The 20,327-nt window shown below is 37.3% G+C and overlaps 3 protein-coding genes and 1 pseudogene across 5 annotated transcripts; 2 read left to right on the top strand and 2 right to left on the bottom strand.

Annotated features, from left to right (window-relative positions):
- Positions 1 to 11,252: 11,252 nt before the first annotated feature.
- On the top strand, positions 11,253 to 12,795 carry LOC148917554 (uncharacterized). The gene is made up of 2 exons (XM_089052471.1): positions 11,253 to 11,291; positions 11,739 to 12,795. Exon 2 carries the CDS (start codon positions 11,743 to 11,745, stop codon positions 12,793 to 12,795), a length of 1,053 nt encoding a protein of 350 aa, XP_088908597.1. The 5' UTR covers positions 11,253 to 11,291; positions 11,739 to 11,742.
- Positions 12,722 to 14,346, top strand: LOC148917553 (uncharacterized). The gene is made up of 2 exons (XM_089052926.1): positions 12,722 to 12,849; positions 13,134 to 14,346. Exon 2 carries the CDS (start codon positions 13,226 to 13,228, stop codon positions 14,183 to 14,185), a length of 960 nt encoding a protein of 319 aa, XP_088909052.1. The 5' UTR covers positions 12,722 to 12,849; positions 13,134 to 13,225; the 3' UTR covers positions 14,186 to 14,346.
- Positions 14,347 to 15,053: 707 nt separating this feature from the next.
- LOC148917552 (uncharacterized) lies at positions 15,054 to 16,728 on the bottom strand. 2 transcript variants are annotated; one of them, XM_089052918.1, is made up of 6 exons: positions 16,457 to 16,728; positions 16,276 to 16,363; positions 16,081 to 16,167; positions 15,753 to 15,983; positions 15,376 to 15,599; positions 15,054 to 15,295 (listed from the first exon to the last, which is right to left on the bottom strand). In XM_089052918.1, the coding sequence occupies exons 1-6, from the start codon at positions 16,597 to 16,599 to the stop codon at positions 15,139 to 15,141; spliced, it is 930 nt and encodes a 309-aa protein (XP_088909044.1). In that variant the 5' UTR covers positions 16,600 to 16,728; the 3' UTR covers positions 15,054 to 15,138. The 2 variants fall into 2 exon arrangements, with proteins under 2 accessions (XP_088909044.1, XP_088909045.1); XM_089052919.1 differs by having other exon boundaries at positions 16,303 to 16,363.
- LOC148917551 (uncharacterized) lies at positions 16,708 to 20,037 on the bottom strand (annotated as a pseudogene). The gene is made up of 5 exons (XR_016127019.1): positions 19,995 to 20,037; positions 18,116 to 18,250; positions 17,978 to 18,040; positions 17,822 to 17,884; positions 16,708 to 17,729 (listed from the first exon to the last, which is right to left on the bottom strand). The product of XR_016127019.1 is annotated as an uncharacterized LOC148917551 (transcript).
- Between the last annotated feature and the right edge of the window lie 290 nt (positions 20,038 to 20,327).

Raw genomic sequence — 20,327 nt, 5'->3', positions numbered from 1 at the left:
AGGAGAATTCAAATTAGAGGATTGAGAATTCTAATAAACACAAAAAGATTCACAAATCATGAATCAAAAATCAACTCATTCAACAACACCGTCTGCTCCGTGAGTTAGGTTGGCTAGATCAAAGCTCTAGAAGTGTCCAATTTGGATTGAAAAAAGTATGATAATCAAACGAGATTGAGGATTCTAATGGATACAAAAGATCTGGCAAAACATGAATCAAAAATCAAACGATTCAACAACACCACTGCTCGTGATCTGAGCTTACAATCAAGTGCCTAGAAATGTCCAATTTAATTGGCAAAAGTATAAGAATTTTAAATTAGAGATTGAGGATTCTAATGAACACAAAAGATCTGCGAAATCATGAATCAAAAACACTGAACTGATTCAACTACACCTGTCTGTTCCGTGAGTTAGGGTTGGCTAGATCAAAGCCTAGAAGTGTCCAATTTGATTGGCAAAAGTATGAGAATTCAAATTAGAGATTGAGGATTCTAATGAACACAAAAGATCTGCGAAATCATGAATCAAAAAAACTGAACTGATTCAACAACACCTGTCTGCTCCGTGAGCTAGGGTTGGCTAGATCAAAGCCTAGAAGTGTCCAATTTGATTGGCAAAAGTATGAGAATTCAAATTAGAGATTGAGGATTCTAATGAACACAAAAGATCTCGCAAATCTGAATCAAAAAACTAACTGATTCAACAACACTGACCGCCTGCGAAGCTGGGGTTGGCTAGATCAAAGTCGAAGTGTCCAATTTGATAGGCAAAAGTATGAGAATTCAAATTAGAGATTGAGGATTATAATGAACACAAAAGATCTGCGAAATCATGAATCAAAAAACTGAACTGATTCAACATCACCTATCTGTTCCGTGAGCTAGGGTTGGCTAGATCAGCGGCAAGGAGTGTCCAATTTGATTGGAAAAAGTATGACCATTCAAACTAGAGATTGAGGATTCTAATGGATACAAAAGATCTACAAAAACATTAATCAAAAAAACTGAACTGATTCAACAACACTGCTCTGTTTCCGTGGACCTAGGGTTGGCGAGATCAAAGCCTAGAAGTGTCCAATTTAATTGGAAAAAGTATGAGAATTCAAATCAGAGATAGAGGATTCTAATGAACGCAAAAGATCTGCAAAATTACGAATCAAAAACTGAATCGATTCAACAACACTGTTTATTCCGTGAGCTAGGGTTATCTAGATCTGCTGCAAGGAGTTTCCAATTTGATTGGAAAAATTGTGAGCATTCAAATTAGAGATTGAGGATTCTAATGGACACAAAAGATCTGAAAAAACATGAATCAAAAAAACTGAACTGATTCAAAAACACCTGTATGTTCCGTGAGCTAGGGTTGGCTAGATCAAAGCCTAGAAGTGTCCAATTTGATAGGCAAAAGTATGAGAATTCAAATTAGAGATTGAGGATTCTAATGAACACAAAAGATCTGCGAAATCATGAATCAAAAAAACTGAACTGATTCAACAACACCTGTCTGTTCCGTGAGCTAGGGTTGGCTATATCAAAGCCTAGAAGTGTCCAATTTGATTGGAAAATTATGAGAATTCAAATTAGAGATTGGGGATTCTAATGAACCCAAAAAAGATCTGCAAATCATGAATCAAAACTGAATCGATTCAACATCACTGCTTGTTCCGTGAGCTAGGGTTGGCTAGATCAGCGGCAAGGAGTGTCCAATTTGATGGAAAAAGTATGAGCATTCAAATTAGAGATTGAGGATTCTAATGGATACAAAAGATCTGCAAAAACATGAATCAAAAAAATTGAACTGATTCAACAACACCTGTCTGTTCCGTGAGCTAGGGTTGGCTAGATCAAAGCCTAGAAGTGTCCAATTTAATTGGCAAAAGTATGAGAATTCAAATCAGAGATTGAGGATTCTAATGAACACAAAAGATCTACGAAATCATGAATCAAAAATGAATCGATTTAAGACACCTGTCTGCTCCGTGAGCTAGGGTTGGCTAGATCAAAGCCTAGAAGTGTCCAATTTGATTGGAAAATTTTGAGAATTCAAATTAGAGATTGGGGATTCTAATGAACCCAAAAGGTCTGCGAAATCATGAATCAAAAAAACTGAACTGATTCAACATCACCGTCTGTCTGTGAGCTAGAAGGCTGGCTAGATCGTAGCCTAGAAGTGTCCAATTTGATAGGCAAAAGTATGAGAATTCAAATTAGAGATTGAGGATTATAATGAACACAAAAGATCTGCGAAATCATGAATCAAAAAAACTGAACTGATTCAACATCACCTATCTGTTCCGTGAGCTTAGTTGGCTAGATCAAAAGGTAAGGAGTGTCCAATTTGATTGGAAAAGTATGCCATTCAAATTAGAGATTGAGGATTCTAATGGATACAAAAAGAACTGCAAAACATGAATCAAAAAAACTGAATCGATTCAACAACACCTGCCTTTTCTGGTGGAACTAGGGTTGGCCAGATCAAAGCCTAGAAGTGTTCAATTTAATTGGCAAAAGTATGAGAATTCAAATTAGAGATTGAGGATTCTAATGGACAAAAAAGATCTACAAAACCCTGAATCAAAAAAACTGAACCAATTCTACAACACCTGCTCTGTTCCGCGAGCTTGGGTTGGCTAGATGAAAAGCTAGGAGTGTCCAATTTGACTGGAAAAAGTAGAAGAACTCAAATTAGAGATTGAGGATTCTAATGGACATAAAAGATCTGCAAAACCATTAATCAAAAAAACTGATCATATTCAACAACACCTGTCTGTTCCTTGAGCTAGGGTTGGCTAGATAAAAAGTTAGGAGTATCCAATTTGATTGGCAAAAGTATGAGAATTCAAATTAGAGATTGAGAATTCTAATGAACACAAAAGATCTGCGAAATCATGAATCAAAAACTCAACTGAACTGATTCAACATCTCCTATCTGTTCCGTGAGCTAGGGTTGGCTAGATCAAAGCTCGGAAGTGTCCAATTTGATGGGCAAAAGTATGAGAATTCGACTTAGAGATTGAGGATTCTAATGAACACAAAAGATCTGTGAAATCATGAATCAAAAAATCAATCATTCAACAACACTGCCTCTGTGAGCGGTTTGGCTTAGATCAAAGCCTAGAAGTGTCCAATTTGATGGCAAAAGTATGAGAATTCAAATTAGAGATTGAGGATTCTAATAAACACAAAAGATCTGATAGAAATCATGAATCAAAAACTGGAATCGATTCAACAACACCTGCCTCATTGCGGAGTTAGGTTGGCTAGATCAAAAGCCTGAAGTGTCCAATTTGATTGGCAAAAGTATGAGAATTCAAATTAGAGATTGAGGATTCTAATGGATACAAAAGATCTGCAAAAACATGAATCAAAAAAAATTCAACCTTTCGATTCAACAACACTGCTGCAGTGAGACCAGGGTTGGCCGGATCAAAGCTTAGAAGTGTCCAATTTAATTGGCAAAAGTATGAGAATTCAAATTAGAGATTGAGGATTCTAATGAACACAAAAGATCTGCGAAATCATGAATCAAAAATCGAATCGATTCCACTACACCTGTCTGTTCCGTGAGTTAGGGTTGGCTAGATCAAAGCCTAGAAGTGTCCAATTTGATTGGCAAAAGTATGAGAATTCAAATTAGAGATTGAGGATTCTAATGAACACAAAAGATCTGCGAAATCATGAATCAAAAAAACTGAACTGATTCAACAACACCTGTCTGCTCCGTGAGCTAGGGTTGGCTAGATCAAAGCCTAGAAGTGTCCAATTTGATAGGCAAAAGTATGAGAATTCAAATTAGAGATTGAGGATTATAATGAACACAAAAGATCTGCGAAATCATGAATCAAAAAAACTGAACTGATTCAACATCACCTATCTGTTCCGTGAGCTAGGGTTGGCTAGATAAGCGGCAAGGAGTGTCCAATTTGATTGGAAAAAGTATGATCATTCAAATTAGAGATTGAGGATTCTAATGGATACAAAAGATCTGCAAAAACATGAATCAAAAAAACTGAACTGATTCAACAACACTGTCTGTTCCGTGACCTAGGGTTGGCTAGATCAAAGCCTAGAAGTGTCCAATTTAATTGGCAAAAGTATGAGAATTCAAATTAGAGATTGAGGATTCTAATGAACACAAAAGATCTGCGAAATCATGAATCAAAAAAACTGAACTGATTCAACAACACCTGTCTGTTCCGTGAGCTAGGGTTGGCTAGATCAAAGCTTAGAAGTGTCCAATTTGATTGGCAAAAGTATGAGAATTCAAATTAGAGATTGAGGATTCTAATGAACACAAAAGATCTGCGAAATCATGAATCAAAAAAACGAATCGATTCAACAACACCGCCTCGCTTCCGTGAGCTAGGGTTGGCTAGATCAAAGCCTAGAAGTGTCCAATTTGATAGGCAAAAGTATGAGAATTCAAATTAGAGATTGAGGATTATAATGAACACAAAAGATCTGCGAAATCATGAATCAAAAAAACTGAACTGATTCAACATCACCTATCTGTTCCGTGAGCTAGGGTTGGCTAGATCAAAGCGGCAAGGAGTGTCCAATTTGATTGGAAAAAGTATGACCATTCAAATTAGAGATTGAGGATTCTAATGGATACAAAAGATCTGCAAAAACATTAATCAAAAAAACTGAACTGATTCAACAACACCTGTCTGATTCCGTGACCTAGGGTTGGCCAGATCAAAGCCTAGAAGTGTCCAATTTAATTGGAAAAAGTATGAGAATTCAAATTCAGAGATAGAGGATTCTAATGAACGCAAAAGATCTGCAAAATTACGAATCAAAAAAACTGAATCTGATTCAACAACACCGCTTATTCCGTGAGTTAGGGTTATCTAGATCTGCTGCAAGGAGTGTCCAATTTGATTGGAAAAATTGTGAGCATTCAAATTAGAGATTGAGGATTCTAATGGACACAAAAGATCTGAAAAAACATGAATCAAAAAACTGAATCGATTCAAAAACACCTGTCTGCATTGGGTGAGCTAGGGTTGGCTAGATCAAAGCCTAGAAGTGTCCAATTTGATTGGCAAAAGTATGAGAATTCAAATTAGAGATTGAGGATTCTAATGAACACAAAAGATCTGCGAAATCATGAATCAAAAATCGAAGCTCGATTCAACAACACCGCCTGCATTCCGTGAGCTAGGGTTGGCTAGATCAAAGCCTAGAAGTGTCCAATTTGATTGGCAAAATTATGAGAATTCAAATTAGAGATTGGGGATTCTAATGAACCCAAAAGATCTGCGAAATCATGAATCAAAAAAATCGAATCTGATTCAACATCACCTGTTTGTTCCGTGAGCTAGGGTTGGCTAGATCAGCGGCAAGGAGTGTCCAATTTGATTGGAAAAAGTATGAGCATTCAAATTAGAGATTGAGGATTCTAATGGACACAAAAGATCTGCAAAAACATGAATCAAAAAAATTGAACTGATTCAACAACACCATGTCTGTTCCGTGAGCTAGGGTTGGCTAGATCAAAGCCTAGAAGTGTCCAATTTAATTGGCAAAAGTATGAGAATTCAAATCAGAGATTGAGGATTCTAATGAACACAAAAGATCTACGAAATCATGAATCAAAAAAAAATCATTCAAGAACACTACACCATTTCCGTGAGCTAGGGTTGGCTAGATCAAAGCCTAGAAGTGTCCAATTTGATTGGAAAATTATGAGAATTCAAATTAGAGATTGGGGATTCTAATGAACCCAAAAGTCTGCGAAATCATGAATCAAAAAAATCGATTCAACATCACATGTCTCCGTGAGCTAGGGTTGGCTAGATCAGCAAGGAGTGTCCAATTTGATTGGAAAAAGTATGAGCATTCAAATTAGAGATTGAGGATTCTAATGGATACAAAAGATCTGCAAAAACATGAATCAAAAAATTGAATCTGATTCAACAACACCTGTCTGTTCCGTGAGCTAGGGTTGGCTAGATCAAAGCCTAGAAGTGTCCAATTTGATTGGAAAATTTTGAGAATTCAAATTAGAGATTGGGGATTCTAATGAACCCAAAAGGTCTGCGAAATCATGAATGAAAAAAACTGAACTGATTCAACATCACCTGTCTGTTCCGTGAGCTAGGGTTGGCTAGATCAGCGGCAAGGAGTGTCCAATTTGACTGGAAAAAGTATGAGCATTCAAATTAGAGATTGAGGATTCTAATGGACACAAAAGATCTGCAAAAACATGAATCAAAAAAATTGAACTGATTCAACAACACCTGTCTGTTCCGTGAGCTAGGGTTGGCTAGATCAAAGCCTAGAAGTGTCCAATTTAATTGGAAAAAGTATGAGAATTCAAATTAGAGATTGAGGATTCTAATGAACAAAAGATCTGCAAAATTATGAATCAAAAAAATTGAACTGATTCAACAACACCTGTATTCCGTGAGCTATGGTTATCTAGATCAGCGGCAAGGAGTGTCCAACTTGATTTGAAAAATTATGAGCATTCAAATTAGAGATTGAGGATTCTAATGGACAAAAAAGATCTGCAAAAACATGAATCAAAAAAACTGAACCGATTCAACAACACATGTCTGCATTCCGTGAGCTAGGTTTGCTAGATCAAAGCTAGAAGTGTCCAATTTAATTGGCAAAAGTATGAGAATTCAAATCAGAGATTGAAGATTCTAATGACGCAAAAGATCTGCAAAATTATGAATCAAAAAATGAACTGATTCAACAACACTGTTTCATTCCGTGAGCTAGGTTGGCATTATCAAAGGCAGGAGGTTCCAATTTGACTGGCAAAACTATGAGAATTCAAATTAGAGATTGAGGATTCTAATGGACACAAAAGATCTGCAAAACCATGAATCAAAAAAATTGAACTGATTCAACAACACATGTCTGTTCCGTGAGCTAGGGTTGGCTAGATCAAAAGCTAGGAGTGTCCAATTTGACTGGAAAACATATGAGAACTCAAATTAGAGATTGAGGATTCTAATGGACACAAAAGATCTGCAAAACTATGAATCAAGAAAACTGAACCGATTCAACAACACTTGTCTGTTCCACAAGTCGGGTTATAAAAGGCAAGGAGAGCCAATTTGACTGAAAAAGTATGAGAATTCAAATCAGAAATTGCGGCTTCTAATGGACACAAAAGATCTCAAAACCATGAATCAAACAAATTGAACCGATTCAACAACATCTTTCTGTTCCGTGAGCTAGGGTTGGCTAGATCAAAAGCTAGGAGTGTCCAATTTGATTGGAAAACATATGAGAACTCAAATTAGAGATTGAGGATTCTAATGGACAAAAAGGCTCTGCCAAACCATGAATCAAAAACTCGAACCGATTCAACAACACCTGCATTCCGTGAGCTAGTTGGCTGTATAAAAGGCAAAGGAGTGTCCAATTTGACTGGAAAATGTATGAGAATTCAAATTAGAGATTGCTTCTAATGGACACAAAAGATCTGCTAAACCATGAATCAAAAAAACTGAACCGATTCAACAACACTGTCTGGGTGAGCTAGGGTTGGCTAGATCAAAAGCTAGGAGTGTCCAATTTGACTAGAAAACGTATGAGAACTCAAATTAGAGATTGAGGATTCTAATGGACACAAAAGATCTGCAAAACTCAAATTAGAGATGATTCTAATCAAAAAACTGAACCGATTCAACAACACATGTCTGCTCCACATGAGCTAGGGTTAGCTATTAAAAGGCAAGGAGAGTCCAATTTGATTCAACAACACTGAGAAAGGTATAGAATTCAAATTAGAGATTGAGGCTTCTAATGGACACAAAAGATCTGCGAAACCATGAATCAAAAAAACTGAACCAATTCAACAACACATGTCTGTCCCGTGAGCTAGGGTTGGCTAGATCAAAAGCTATGAGTGTCCAATTTGACTAGAAAACATATGAGAACTCAAATTAGAGATTGAGGATTCTAATGGACACAAAAGATGACAAAACCATGAATCAGGAAAATGAACCGATTCAACAACACATGTCATTCCTTGAGCTAGAGGTTGCCATTATCAAAGGCAAGGAGGTTCCAATTTGACTGGCAAAAGTATGAGAATTCAAATTAGAGATTGAGGATTCTAATGGACACAAAAGATCTGCAAGAAACCATGAATCAAAAAATGAACCGATTCAACAACACACTGCTTTGTGAGCTAGGGTTGGCAAGATCAAAAGCTAGGAGTGTCCAATTTGACTGGAAAACATATGAGAACTCAAATTAGAGATTGCGGATTCTAATGGACACAAAGGCTATACAAAACCATGAATCAGGAAAACTGAACTGATTCAACAACACTGTCTGCTCCGCGAGCTAGGGTTGGTGTATAAAAGGCAATGAGTGTCCAATGAGTGTCCAATTTGCAGGGAAGGCGATGCATATCATTTTGAAAATACCTCAACTCAATTTACAAACCCTTTAAGTCACTTGGACTGAAATCAACATGATAGAATTTCTCAGCAAGTTCACATAGATGCCCAATATTGAATGATTTGAAGGCATTACGAGGATCCAATGCTGAGTTAAGAATAAGAAGTTCAACTGTTTGCTCTGGAAATCTGTCATTTAACTCCCTCAACATGCAATCTATCACATCATTAAATACATCAATGCGATAGTAATGTTCAACTATAATAAAATCTTTTTGTTGACAAGAACGATGTGTCAATGAATTTAGTCAAACATTAACACACCAACAACAAATCAAACATCTCAACAATGCCAACATCAAATCAAACATCTCAACAAAATTCTTAAAATCAAAGACCTAATTAATTTCAACAAAATCCCCAAATTATATTTCATTCCTAATTAAACCCTAGAAAACTCAATTTCAAATTAAAATTAAAACTAAGATGCATACATTTATTTTCGGAATAACCCAATAGAAGAAGATAATTAAAGAGAAGGGATTAAGAAGAATACTTGTTTCCTTGTATATGAGAAGAGAAGAGAAGAGGTTGTCCAGTGTCCACGATTGCACAGCACACCAAGACTTGCGTTGAGAAGAAGCTCTCCGACTGCTCGAATTGCACCGCATGCCCACTATTTGGCTGCTTAAGTTATATTCTTTCTTTTATTAAAGTTTGATTGGGCCATTCATAACATGGGTCTGGTTATAATTTTTTCAGTTTTAAAGTTTGAGTGGGCTTAGCCGTGGGTTTTATATGGATTGGGTAGGCAAGAGTGTATACGAACACATGGAATGGATATCAATTACATAGCTTATATATAGGTTTTGTTTTTAGTGAAATATTTTTGGGTAGGCGGTAGCCTACCCCCTGGCTTAAGATCCACTGAATTGACCCTCCAAGCCTTTGCCTCAGCCAACCTACAGTAGAGACTGGTATGGTTGAACTAGTTCAATTTGTTTCATTTCTATTTTAGCAAATCTTTTATGTCTCTTTGAAGCCTGCATCTCTAATTGGAATTCTCATATTTTTTTGGTTCAATTTCGGGTTTAGGCCGAAGAAAAACTAGAAAAATGAGATAGATAGAGAGAGCAAGAAGAAGGGAAAAAAAATAATAAACAAACAAAGAAGACTGAGACAGGAGAGAGAAGAAGACGTAGACAGCGGAAAAAGAAGAAGGAGAAGAAGAAGATAAGAGAGGGAGAGTGGGAAAAAATAGAAAAAAGAGAGAGATGGGAGAAGACGCAAAAGTGAGAAAAGAGGGAAAAAAAAAATTTAGAGACTGACTGAGTGAGGAACGAGGAGGAAAAGAATGAAAGAGAATGGGAGAGAAGAAGGAAAAAAGAAATAAAAATAGAGAGGGAGAGATGGAAAGTGGCAGAAGTAGGATGAGATATGGTGTTAAAAACCCATGGGTAGAACTTGCCCCTAAAAACCGGCTTGTAAGAGAAGGGTGCCCATGAGCTCTAAAACCACTTTAGAATATGCTATTTTTCCAGTGTGAGATCTTGAGTCCTAACATGCCACCACACTTCCATTCCCAATGTCCTCGTTGGCCCACTCTATCGACATTGACCCAATGGTAGCCCTTTCCTTCCTTTGAGGCAGCTTCACTCACCTATCAGTATTCAATGACTCAATATCATGCTCATACATAACACCGATCATTTTAATCTAGCCCATAGGTCACCCCTTCCGTGAATTTGGGCCCAGTTGCATGGTGAAACCTGGCTCTAATACCAAATGTTTAGAACCCATAGGTAAAACTTGCCCTTGAAAACCGACTTGTAAGGGAAGGGTGCTCATGAGCTCTTAAACCACTCTATGATATACTATTTTTCTAATGTGGGATCTTGAGTCCGACATATGGGGAGAAGAAAAAGAAGACGCTGGTTTAGGCGACCAAAACAAGTACCCAAACCAACCCAAAGGTTTGGTTTGGGCTGTTGGACCGGGTTTTGACGCGAGGTGTAGCGAGTCTGCTCAGGGGGGTCATGCCAATGCCCGGCCAAAGTTTACTGTAGAGAGGAAGGATAAAAATAGTAAAGTAAAGAAAGTGGTAGGGATTAAAAGGAAAGAATGAAGGGACAGGGAAAGACGAAATCTCATTTCCTTTTTCTTTCCGAAGGGCCTTCTCTGTTTCGCCCTTCATGGCTCTTTCTTTAACGATTGTTCATCCAGTTACACATGTTTAGAGTGGACAAGCAAATGCGTCATTTCGGATAATTTTGAAACTGGGTATAAAATTCATTGTAATTTGGGTGTAAATCAATTTCTCCGTTCAATCGAGGCTTTATATTTAAGGAAAATTAGGTATTAGACATAATTAAGTTTACTAATTAGGAAGTGAGATATTAGGTATTTTAGTTTGGGTTTTAATACTCAATAAAAAATAGCTATTTTAGATTAGGCCCAAGGCTGGCCCAGATTCGTTGGGCCAGCTTAAAATGTCAAATAAAAAGACAATTCTACCCTTTTCTCTTAAAAAGCCTGGCCCATCTGTAAACCTACAAATTAAATGACGCTTTTGCCTCTCAACGTTTAAACGACGCGCGAGTTCTTCTCTTTCGTTCGTTTTCTTCTTCGTTTCGAGCTGGGTTCGCCATTGGAGCTCAATTTTCTTGTAGGTTTTGCTTTTATTTTCTTCGTTTTTCTGTCTTCCTTTTTCTCGCTACGCTCGATTTTCATCGAATGACCGCCGCTTTGGGTGATTTTGTTCTCTTTAGTTCGGGTATTTCGAGCTCAGTTTTGTGGCTCGATTTTGCGGCGCGATCTTGTGGCGTTCAATGCTAAACCCTATATTCTTCGCTTCGTGATCATATTTGATTTTAAGCCTGTTTGGTTGTGGAGATTTTTGGCAGTCCTAAGTTTTGAGGTATGAGTACTTTAGAACTATTCTGTTTTGATTATGTATTCAACTTGTATGATGTGATTTGAATTTAGTTTTAGTACTTTGATTATGTACTTTTATCGTGGTTTTTGGTTTCTATTCGAATAATTTTTGTTTTGATTTTCTACATAAATTACATCTGCTAGTTTCTTGTTCGAGACCAGAAACTGCAGCGCAGTTTCTTGTTCGATAATTCAATTTCAGAATAATTTTTGCAAGTATATTGGAATGTTACAACTGCTGACCTACTTAAATGTGTTTTGATATTAGTTTTAGTACTTTGGCAGAAACCGCATTGCAGTTTCTTGTTTCATAATTCGATTTCGGACTAATATTTGGAAGTCTATTGGAATTTTACAACTGCTCATGTACATTATTTACTGATTTAAATTGTTTTCTGTTTTTGTTTGTTGTTTTGTTTGCATTTTCAAGGCTAATGGAGGTGTGTGTCATTGCCAAGTGCACATATAAGTCGGAAACCATTATGTTTTCAGTTTCATCAGAGTCATCCATGGTTGATATTTTGAAGACTTTGTGTCTAAGGTTTAAGGGTTTGCAGTTGGGTTGTTTTACGTTACGGTATTCGCTGCCCAGTTATCCGAGTTGTTTTCTAGAAACGGATAGCGATTTGGACATGATGAGGTCATTTTTGTTTGTATCAAATGAGAAGAGTGTTGATATTTTAGTGAAGGATTTATGCGGGAGCAGTGAATATAGTGGTGATTTTTGTGCAAATAAGGAGTTGATAGCATGTGAAAAGGGCGAGTCGTCGTGTTCTAGTACTGTCGAAGACAGAAATGAATTTTTGGGCAGGTCGAAGAGAGCAAGTGCTAAGCCTTTGTTGTCGAATGAGTGGGAGACGTACATACATCATGTAGGGCAGAAGTTTGACGGTGGTGCAGAGGAGTTCCGTTTGAAATTGTGCAAGTACGCTCTTGAAGTAGGATTTAATTTTTTATATGCCGGCAATGACAAGAAGCGGGTGGTTGCTATTTGTTCGAATAAGAAATTGGAGGGTTGTAGCTGGCGTGTTTATGCTTCTCGTTGTGAAGCTACTGGCTGTTTTGTAATTCGGACATTAAATAATGTGCATACATGTGTGGGTCGGATACGGGAATCAAAGAGTAAGATGATGAAGTCTCGTGTGGTGTCCTCCCTCATTGTGGACAGAATTCGTGCAAAACCAGAGCTGAAGCCAGTTGAGATTATACACGAGTTCAAAGATTATTATGGTATAGACATTTCATACTACCATGCATGGTTTGGCAAAGAGTTAGCTAAATTGAACGTTCACGGTGATGAGTCGAAGTCCTTCAACGAGTTAGTGTGGTATGCGGACGCCGTAAAGGAAACTAACCCTGGTTCTCTCTGCACTCTTGAATGTGAAGCTGGAATTAATCGCTTTAGACGTTTTTTGTGTCGTTTGGCGGTTGCATTGCTGGATTTCAATATTGCATACCCTTGTTGTTCGTTGATGCTACGTTTTTGAAGAGCAAGTACAAGGGGCAGCTTCTCTGTGCTTCCGGAAAGAATGGAAATCAAGGTATGGTTACTGTAATGTATTGCAGATTCCATTTGTTGCAATTTTTTAGCAGAAACTGCATTGCAGTTTCTTGTTTCATAATTCGATTTTCTTAGTAATTTTTTTATGTCTGTGGGAATGTTGCAACTGCTCATGAACTTAAATGTGTTTTAAATTTAGTTTTAGTACTTGGATCATGGATTTGCCTTTTGGTTTCCTTTCAAATTTGAGCAGATTTGTTTTCAAAAACTGCACTGCAATTTCCCTTTTTTGCTTATACTTGTGCTCTTGGTTTTGTTTTGCAGGGTTTTATCCTCTAGCTTTTGGAGTTGTTGATTCTGAGACAGAGGAGAATTGGACTTGGTTTCTTCAACATTTGGCTTCTATTTTGCTACCGATGGGGAGAGTGGTGACCTTTTTTTCGGATCGCAATCAAGGTTTGTTAAATGCAACGGGGTTTGTGTTTCCTGGATGGCCTCATTCTTACTGTTACTATCACCTCAAACAGAATTTGATATCGAAGTACCCGAAGTCAGGTTATGGGAAATTGCTCCAGGATCGTGTTATCAATTTATTTAGTAGGTGCGCATATACTGTTACAGAGGAAGAGTTTACGGTAGCAATGGAGGAGTTGGTGATTGTTGGGAGTTCGAAAGTGAAGACATTTATATCTGATTTGTCTAGAGATCACTATGCGAACGCATATTTCAAAGGAATGCGGTATGGGGAGATGGCAAATAGTTTAGCGGAGTCATTTAATAATTGGGTTGGTGTGTTTCGAGATTTGCCGGTGCTACCTTTGATAGAAGGGATTCGACAGAAATTGATGGTATTGAATTCTCAACGACGAATTGAAGCGGAGAAGTGGACAACAATTTTGTGTCCGGAGATGGAAACTAGATTGTGGGAAAATGCGGAGGCCGGTAGGACTTGGGTAGTTCGTCGTTCTAGTTTCACTGTTTTTGAAGTATTTGCTGATTATTCTGTGATGGTTGATCTTGAGCAAAGGACTTGTTCTTGCCGTCTTTGGCAAATTGACGGGTTTCCTTGCACGCATGCGGTAGCTGCAATTCTAGCAAAGAAAGATTCAATTTATGATTACGTGGAGTGTTACTATAGGACTGACTTCTTTCGAAAAGCCTATGAGAGTCCTATTTTTCCTATTCCAGATATTGGGAAAGGCTTGGGCAGCAACAGTTTTGCAGCTGGATTTGTGCTTCCGCCAATTACAAAGAGGCCAGCCGGAAGACCACCAACAAAGAGGATCAAAGCTTTTGGTGAATTTAAAAGGCCATTGAAATGCAGTCGGTGTAGTGTTACTGGGCATAATAGGAAGACTTGCAAGGCTGTGATATGAACATTCCTTCTCAGTTGACGATTGCTTACGTTAGATATGGTTTAGTGAATGTATAGTCAGTTTCTGCATTGCAGTTTTAGTTGCTTTTAATTGGCTACACAGCTTCTAATTGGATATTATGATTGTTTTTTGAAGTTAATGAAAATTATACAATTGTTTCATGAGTGGATATTCGTTTTTGACTGCCATTGAATGCTTGTTTTCAGATTTGAGCAGATTTTGTTTGAAACCGCACCGCAGCTGTTTATTTGTTGCAGATTTTGAACAGAACTTGTCCCATAATTCAATTTCAGAATACTTTTTGCTAGTCTATGTTGTGATTTGATATTAGTTTTAGTACTTTGATTATGCCTTTACCTTTTGAGCAGCAGTGCAGATTTTGACCGTAAACTGCAGTATAGCTTTTGTTCGAGACTAAAGCGCAGTTTCTTGTTCGATATTTCAATTTCAGAATAATTTTTGCAAGTATATTGGAATGTTACAACTGCTGACCTACTTAAATGTGTTTTGATATTAGTTTTAGTACTTTGATTATGCCTTTACCTTTCGAACAGCAGTGCAGATTTTGACTATGCAGCTTTCTTGTTCGATATTTCAATTTCGAATAATTTTGCAAGTATATTGGAATGTTACAACTGCTGACCTACTTAAATGTGTTTTGATATTAGTTTTAGTACTTTGATTATGCCTTTACCTTTCGAAAGTGCAGATTTTGAAACGCAAGCGATTTCTTGTTCGATATTTCAATTTCACAATAATTTTCAGAATAATTGTTCGAGACTTAAACGCACTGCAGTTTGTTGTTTCCTTTCGTTTTGTTGCATCCTGTTCCAAGATTATATTACAGTTTATATGTATAGGAAATATGTTCTTATATACCATAACTAGAAATATTTACAAACATCCACAAGAATTAAGATACATATTGTCTTGAGTTAACGAAAGGCAAATCACTAGAGACGATTAATTACACAGTGTTTGTGGTGTAGGAGTTTTGTGACATATTGTGCTCGATATTCATTCATGAAATTCTTGTCCACATTTTTTGGAATGGGCTGTCCTTGTGCTATTTTATCCATGTAGAACATGACGAACATGCCGCAATCCAACCTGCAAATGAATACGAGATTAGCTTTTGGTTTTGAATGATTTCAAATTGTAATGAATGGTTGAGTAGACACAATTCTTACGAAGACGAATTTTGTTGAGCACATTCTGTGTCATCCTCAAATGGAAACTGATATGGATTTTGCAGAATCCAATTTAGAGTGAGTTCTTCATTTGGGGACAAATCAACCTGTGCAGGTGTAGGGGGGCCTTCTTTTTGCTTCACAAGTTTTGGTATTGTTTTAGTTTCTAAGAACTCTTGTGCTTGTGGTCTGATATATTCTAGCCACCCTTCCACAATATTAACCTGTTTAAAGAAGAAGAAAAAAAGAGAAAAAGAAATGGTAATCAGTGCATTGCATATTATGGTTTTGGTCTGAAATTAAGCGATGATAATACGTAAACTGCATTCTGTTTGTGTATGTGCTTTGAGAAATTAAGACAGTTTCATTCCACTTACAAAATTTTGAGCAATGTCAATACACTTTTCTTCTTTTCTAGATCCCAACGATCTAAGTGGATTGTAGTGTCTCCACTTTCGTTCCATTTTGTGAAATGTGAGAAGTGTAAAGTGGAACTCAGAACTTGAAATGATCGGGAAGAAGAGAACATTGCATTTCCCGAGTTTTTCAAGTAAGTGTTCATACAGGGCCCTATGCCAATTTGGTTCTAGAAAGGTTTGCATGTAAGCCTGCCATCATTGAATGGCAATTTGTTAGTATATATTTTTCGAAAACTGCAGTGCCGTGTCTGTTTAAACAACTTTGAATTTTCAAAATAATTCTTACCCAAGTCCATGTAGACATGTACTGTGGACTATCTGTCTGCATGGGCCCTATTTTCTCCTCCTCTATTTGGATATAGGCCTCAATAACCTGTTTCACATTGATTGGAGAAAAATGGAATTATTAACGGGTAATATAGGTAGCACAAATAAAAAATGCAGTGCAGTGTGTGTTATAGAATTAGTATTTTATACTTACGTTTTGTGACAGTTCCAGGTCCCATACAATATCTTTGATATCATGGTTTGTCACTTTCTCATTATCGAGTCCTGCCCAAAAGCTATCACTGCGGATTCGAATACATGAAATTCACAAGATTAGTTTTAGTTTATTGTAATTAAAAGATGAAAGAGTTGTTCTTTTGGAATAGAGATATTACCTAGGTTGAGTACTTAAGTAGTATTCTTGAATTCTGTCCCTGTCCTCCTTTGGAATTTTCTGCCAAACCCTCTTTTGACCCCATCCTAGTTTTTTCTTTGTTGGCTTTTTTTTTCCTTCATCTTCATCATTTGATTCTTGCATACCTACAGGTATTGAATCATGAAGGCTCGTTCCTTTTGGGGGATCAGGAATTGGATTTGTGGCATCGGGCTGAGATGCCTCTTGTGTTAACTGCAGATTGAAAGGAAACTAATTAGAAACTACATTTGATAAAACAGAAACTGCAATGCGCTTCAGAAAGCGCAATGCGATTTCTATTTGCTGCAATGCAAAAAAAAGCAGCTTGAATCGCAGAATCGCATACCACCTTCGATTTTGAGGATCCTCTTGTGTTGATTGCTCCTCGGAAGAGATAATCTTGAATTGTGGTAGTTCTTCATCATCCTTTTTTGCCTTCTTTTTTGGTTTCTTATTTTTTTCAGTACACATAGCAAGATGCTTGAAACCTCTTTCTTTCTCTATTCTTCAGCCTTAGTACTCTTGAAGGAACATCAGGTTTTGGAGCATCTTGCTTCTTCTCTTCTTCTTTCTCTTCTTGTTGCTTCTCTTCTTCTTTCTTGTCTTCTTCTTTCTCTTCCTCTTCTTCTTCTTGCTCTTCAACTGGTTGTGTTGGTTGTGTTGTAGGCAGATCCATCTCCATTTCAAAGACTGTTGGGTCTGAGAACAAGCTTTCAATTTCTACCTTGTACTTTTCTTCAATCTCCTTTTTCTTGGCAATCTTCTCCTTGTCAATACAAGTTTCCTTGCCTTCCAATTCTGCAATCCTCCTTTTTAGATTTTGTATTTCCTGAAGCTGAATCTGTAGATTCCACTGTCATGGTGGCAGTCAAATATTCTTCATTATCTAATTTCTCTACGTATGTTGCCAACTTCGCTTCCAACTCCTTTGATCTCTTTTCTCCTTGGATAATTATATCCCACAATTCCTTCATTTTCTTCTCACTGTCTTCATTTATTTCATCCTTCCACAGTTGTAATCTTTCTGGGCAAATGAAGGTAGGATCTTGACGTTGGCGACAGTTGATTTGGTCTGTCATGGACTTCACCAAGAGGTCTTGAATTGCAAGAGGTTCATTTCCAGCTTCATTCTCAAACATTTTCTTCTTTCCATCCTCTTTTAATTCTGGAGTTTGATCAGCATTATCAGGTTTTCCTTGGTCTTCTGCTTCCTCTGCTTCTCTTTGTTGTCCTTCATCTTCTTTTTCTTTTTTCTGCATATTGAACGGAAACTAATTAGAAACTGCACTGCATTGGAGGAAATGGAAACCGCAATGCATAATTCTTTGTTTAGAGATTCTTATACCTTGTCAAGAGGGACTCCCTCTTCTCTAGTAGTTTTTCTCCTTTTATATGCTTTCAAAATACCCTGTACAATGAGATTGAATGATTCAAAAACTGCATTGGATAAAATACAAACTGCAATACAAACTGCAATGCACTGTATACAGATTTTAATTACCTTGTCAACAGTGTCTTCCTCTTCCCTGGTAGTTTTTCGCTTTTTAGGAGTTTTAAAAATACCCTGTACAATGAGAATGATTTAGCATGGATTCACATTCAAGATACATTAAAGTAGAACATGCGATAAATTGCATACCTCGATGTCATTCAAGTCCTTTATTTGGTTGAATCTTGTGTGGAGTTCCACAAGACTCCATTTAAGAATGGCAGGAGTTTCTTTCTCCTTGCCCAGGATTGGTTGTATTATGTTTGTCCTCTCACACAGTAGAAACTGCACAGTTCAAAAACAAGATATATCATAAAACAGAAACTACAGAAGAACATGGCGTGAAATGAGCAACATTCAAGAAGCACAGAAACTGCAATGCAGTTTGTCTTTCACTAAAATGCAAAAAAGAGAATACACCTAGAAAATATGCATCAACTTGACATGAAATTGAAAGATCAGCATAGCCAAAACAAGAACTGCAAAACATAACAGAAACTACAGAAGAACATGGGGTGAAATGAGAAACATTCAAGAAGCAGAAACTCAATGCAGTTTGTGGTAGAAACTGCAATGCGCTTTGTCTTTCACTAAAATGCAAAAAAGAGAATACACCAGAAAATATGCATCAACTTGACATGAAATTGAAAGAAGAGCATAGCCAAAACAAGAACTGCAAAACATAAACATGAAATTGAAAGATACATAAATTAGGTTGAAATGAGCAACATTGAACTAAAGGAAACTGCATTGCCTAAAACTCTGCATAAGCCATGTTATATATAGAGCCTTCTCCACCCTCTTTGCTTTTGCTTTTGCTGATTCATTCATGTAGGCAAGAATAGCATGAAAGTGTGTCTAGATTTGCTCAAATACTTTCCAATGCTAGGTGGTTTGTTTGTCTTTCACTTATTTTTAAAATGCAAGGTAGAAGTGTACTTATCATTGACAAAATTTTCCTTCATATAGAATCACTCATTGCGTGACTTGAATGAAAGTTGAAGGAATCCGGATCAAACTTCTTGAGCACTAGTCAAGGTCCGACTTATTCATGTTATTCATGTCAATCGCAAACACCTCAATCAAGTTCCAAAATGGGGTGTTCTTGAGAAGCTTGCCTTTCATTGAGCTTGTCTACATCCGTAATGATGAAAGCAATTGCAAAATTGACATAGTCCGGGTGCTTTGCTTTCGATCATATGCTTTGACTTTGTCTTTGGTTTACTCTTTTGAGCCATCATTTTGAATCTTCGCTTGGTTGGTTTTGAGCTTTCCGCTTTGACATTTCTTGTGCCATTTGTGAGCGCAATGCGTTTGTCTTTCACTAAAATGCAAAAAGAGAATACACAGAAAATATGCATCAACTTGACATGAAATTGAAAGAAGAGCATAGCCAAAACAAGAACGCAAAACATAACAGAAACTACAAGAACATGGCGTGAAATGAGCAACATTCAAGAAGCTGCAATGCAGATTTGTGGTAGAAACTGCAATGCAGTTTGTCTTTCACTAAAATGCAAAAAGAGAATACACCAGAAAATATGCATCAACTTGACATGAAATTGAAAGAATAGCATAGCCAAAACAAGAACTGCAAAACATAACAGAAACTACAGAAGAACATGGCGTGAAATGAGCAACATTCAAGAAGACAGAAACTGCAATGCAGTTTGTGGTAGAAACTGCAATGCAAAAACAGAATATACCAGAAATATGCATCAACTTGACATGAAATTGAAAGATCAGCATAGCCAAAACAAGAAATACAAAACATAACAGAAACTACAGAACAACATGACGTGAAATGGAAAGAAGTATAAATAATTTAGCGAAACTACAATGCAGCTTGCTTTGTTCAAAAAATTTTGATGCTCTTTTTCTTTCTTTTGTGATTTTTCGGTTTTTAGAGGTTTTCAAACCAAAACTAAACCCAAAACCTAAACTACATTGCAGAATGAAGAATGAACAGAAGTAAAATTTCATAACCCTAAAATCGAACGCAAATTTGTGTTAGGGGTCATTTTCTTACGATTTTTTCCCCAAGAGAGTGCTAAACCCTTCAATCGTCGTCGCTAGTCGCCGCTTCGTCGCCGCCGTCGCTGGTCGCCGTTTCAGATTTTGGGGGAATAGGTTGGAACTGCTGAAAGAGAGAATGAAGAATCGGCTTCGATCGTTGGTGGTCTTCGATGATGGTCGCACGAATGGGTTGGTGGTCTTCGATGATCGCTGGTGGTCCTGGAGGTTTCTGGAGGTGAAGTTGCAGAGGTTTCTGGAGGTGAAGTTGAAACGTCGCGCGAAAGGGTTGTGATTCAATTTTGGTTTCGGTTGATGTCGTTTTGGTTCAGTTTTGGCTTGATGTCGT

The sequence above is a fragment of the Prunus mume genome, linkage group LG5 (genome assembly GCF_029339155.1).
Source record: "Prunus mume cultivar Tortuosa linkage group LG5, ASM2933915v1, whole genome shotgun sequence".
Taxonomy (NCBI): Eukaryota; Viridiplantae; Streptophyta; class Magnoliopsida; order Rosales; family Rosaceae; genus Prunus; species Prunus mume.
This window is presented reverse-complemented; position numbering and strand designations above follow the sequence as displayed.

Bases quoted from the DNA above. Each gene is read 5' to 3' on its own strand.
- LOC148917554 (XM_089052471.1), top strand. From the start codon at position 11,743: ATGGAGGTGTGTGTCATTGCCAAGTGCACATATAAGTCGGAAACCATT.
- LOC148917553 (XM_089052926.1), top strand. From the start codon at position 13,226: ATGGGGAGAGTGGTGACCTTTTTTTCGGATCGCAATCAAGGTTTGTTA.
- LOC148917552 (XM_089052918.1), bottom strand. From the start codon at position 16,599: ATGCAAGAATCAAATGATGAAGATGAAGGAAAAAAAAAGCCAACAAAG. The intron at 15,984-16,080 runs GTAAGAATTATT...CAATGATGGCAG, and splicing joins ACATGTCTACATGGACTTGG to GCTTACATGCAAACCTTTCT. The intron at 15,600-15,752 runs GTAAGTGGAATG...TTCTTTAAACAG, and splicing joins TTGACATTGCTCAAAATTTT to GTTAATATTGTGGAAGGGTG.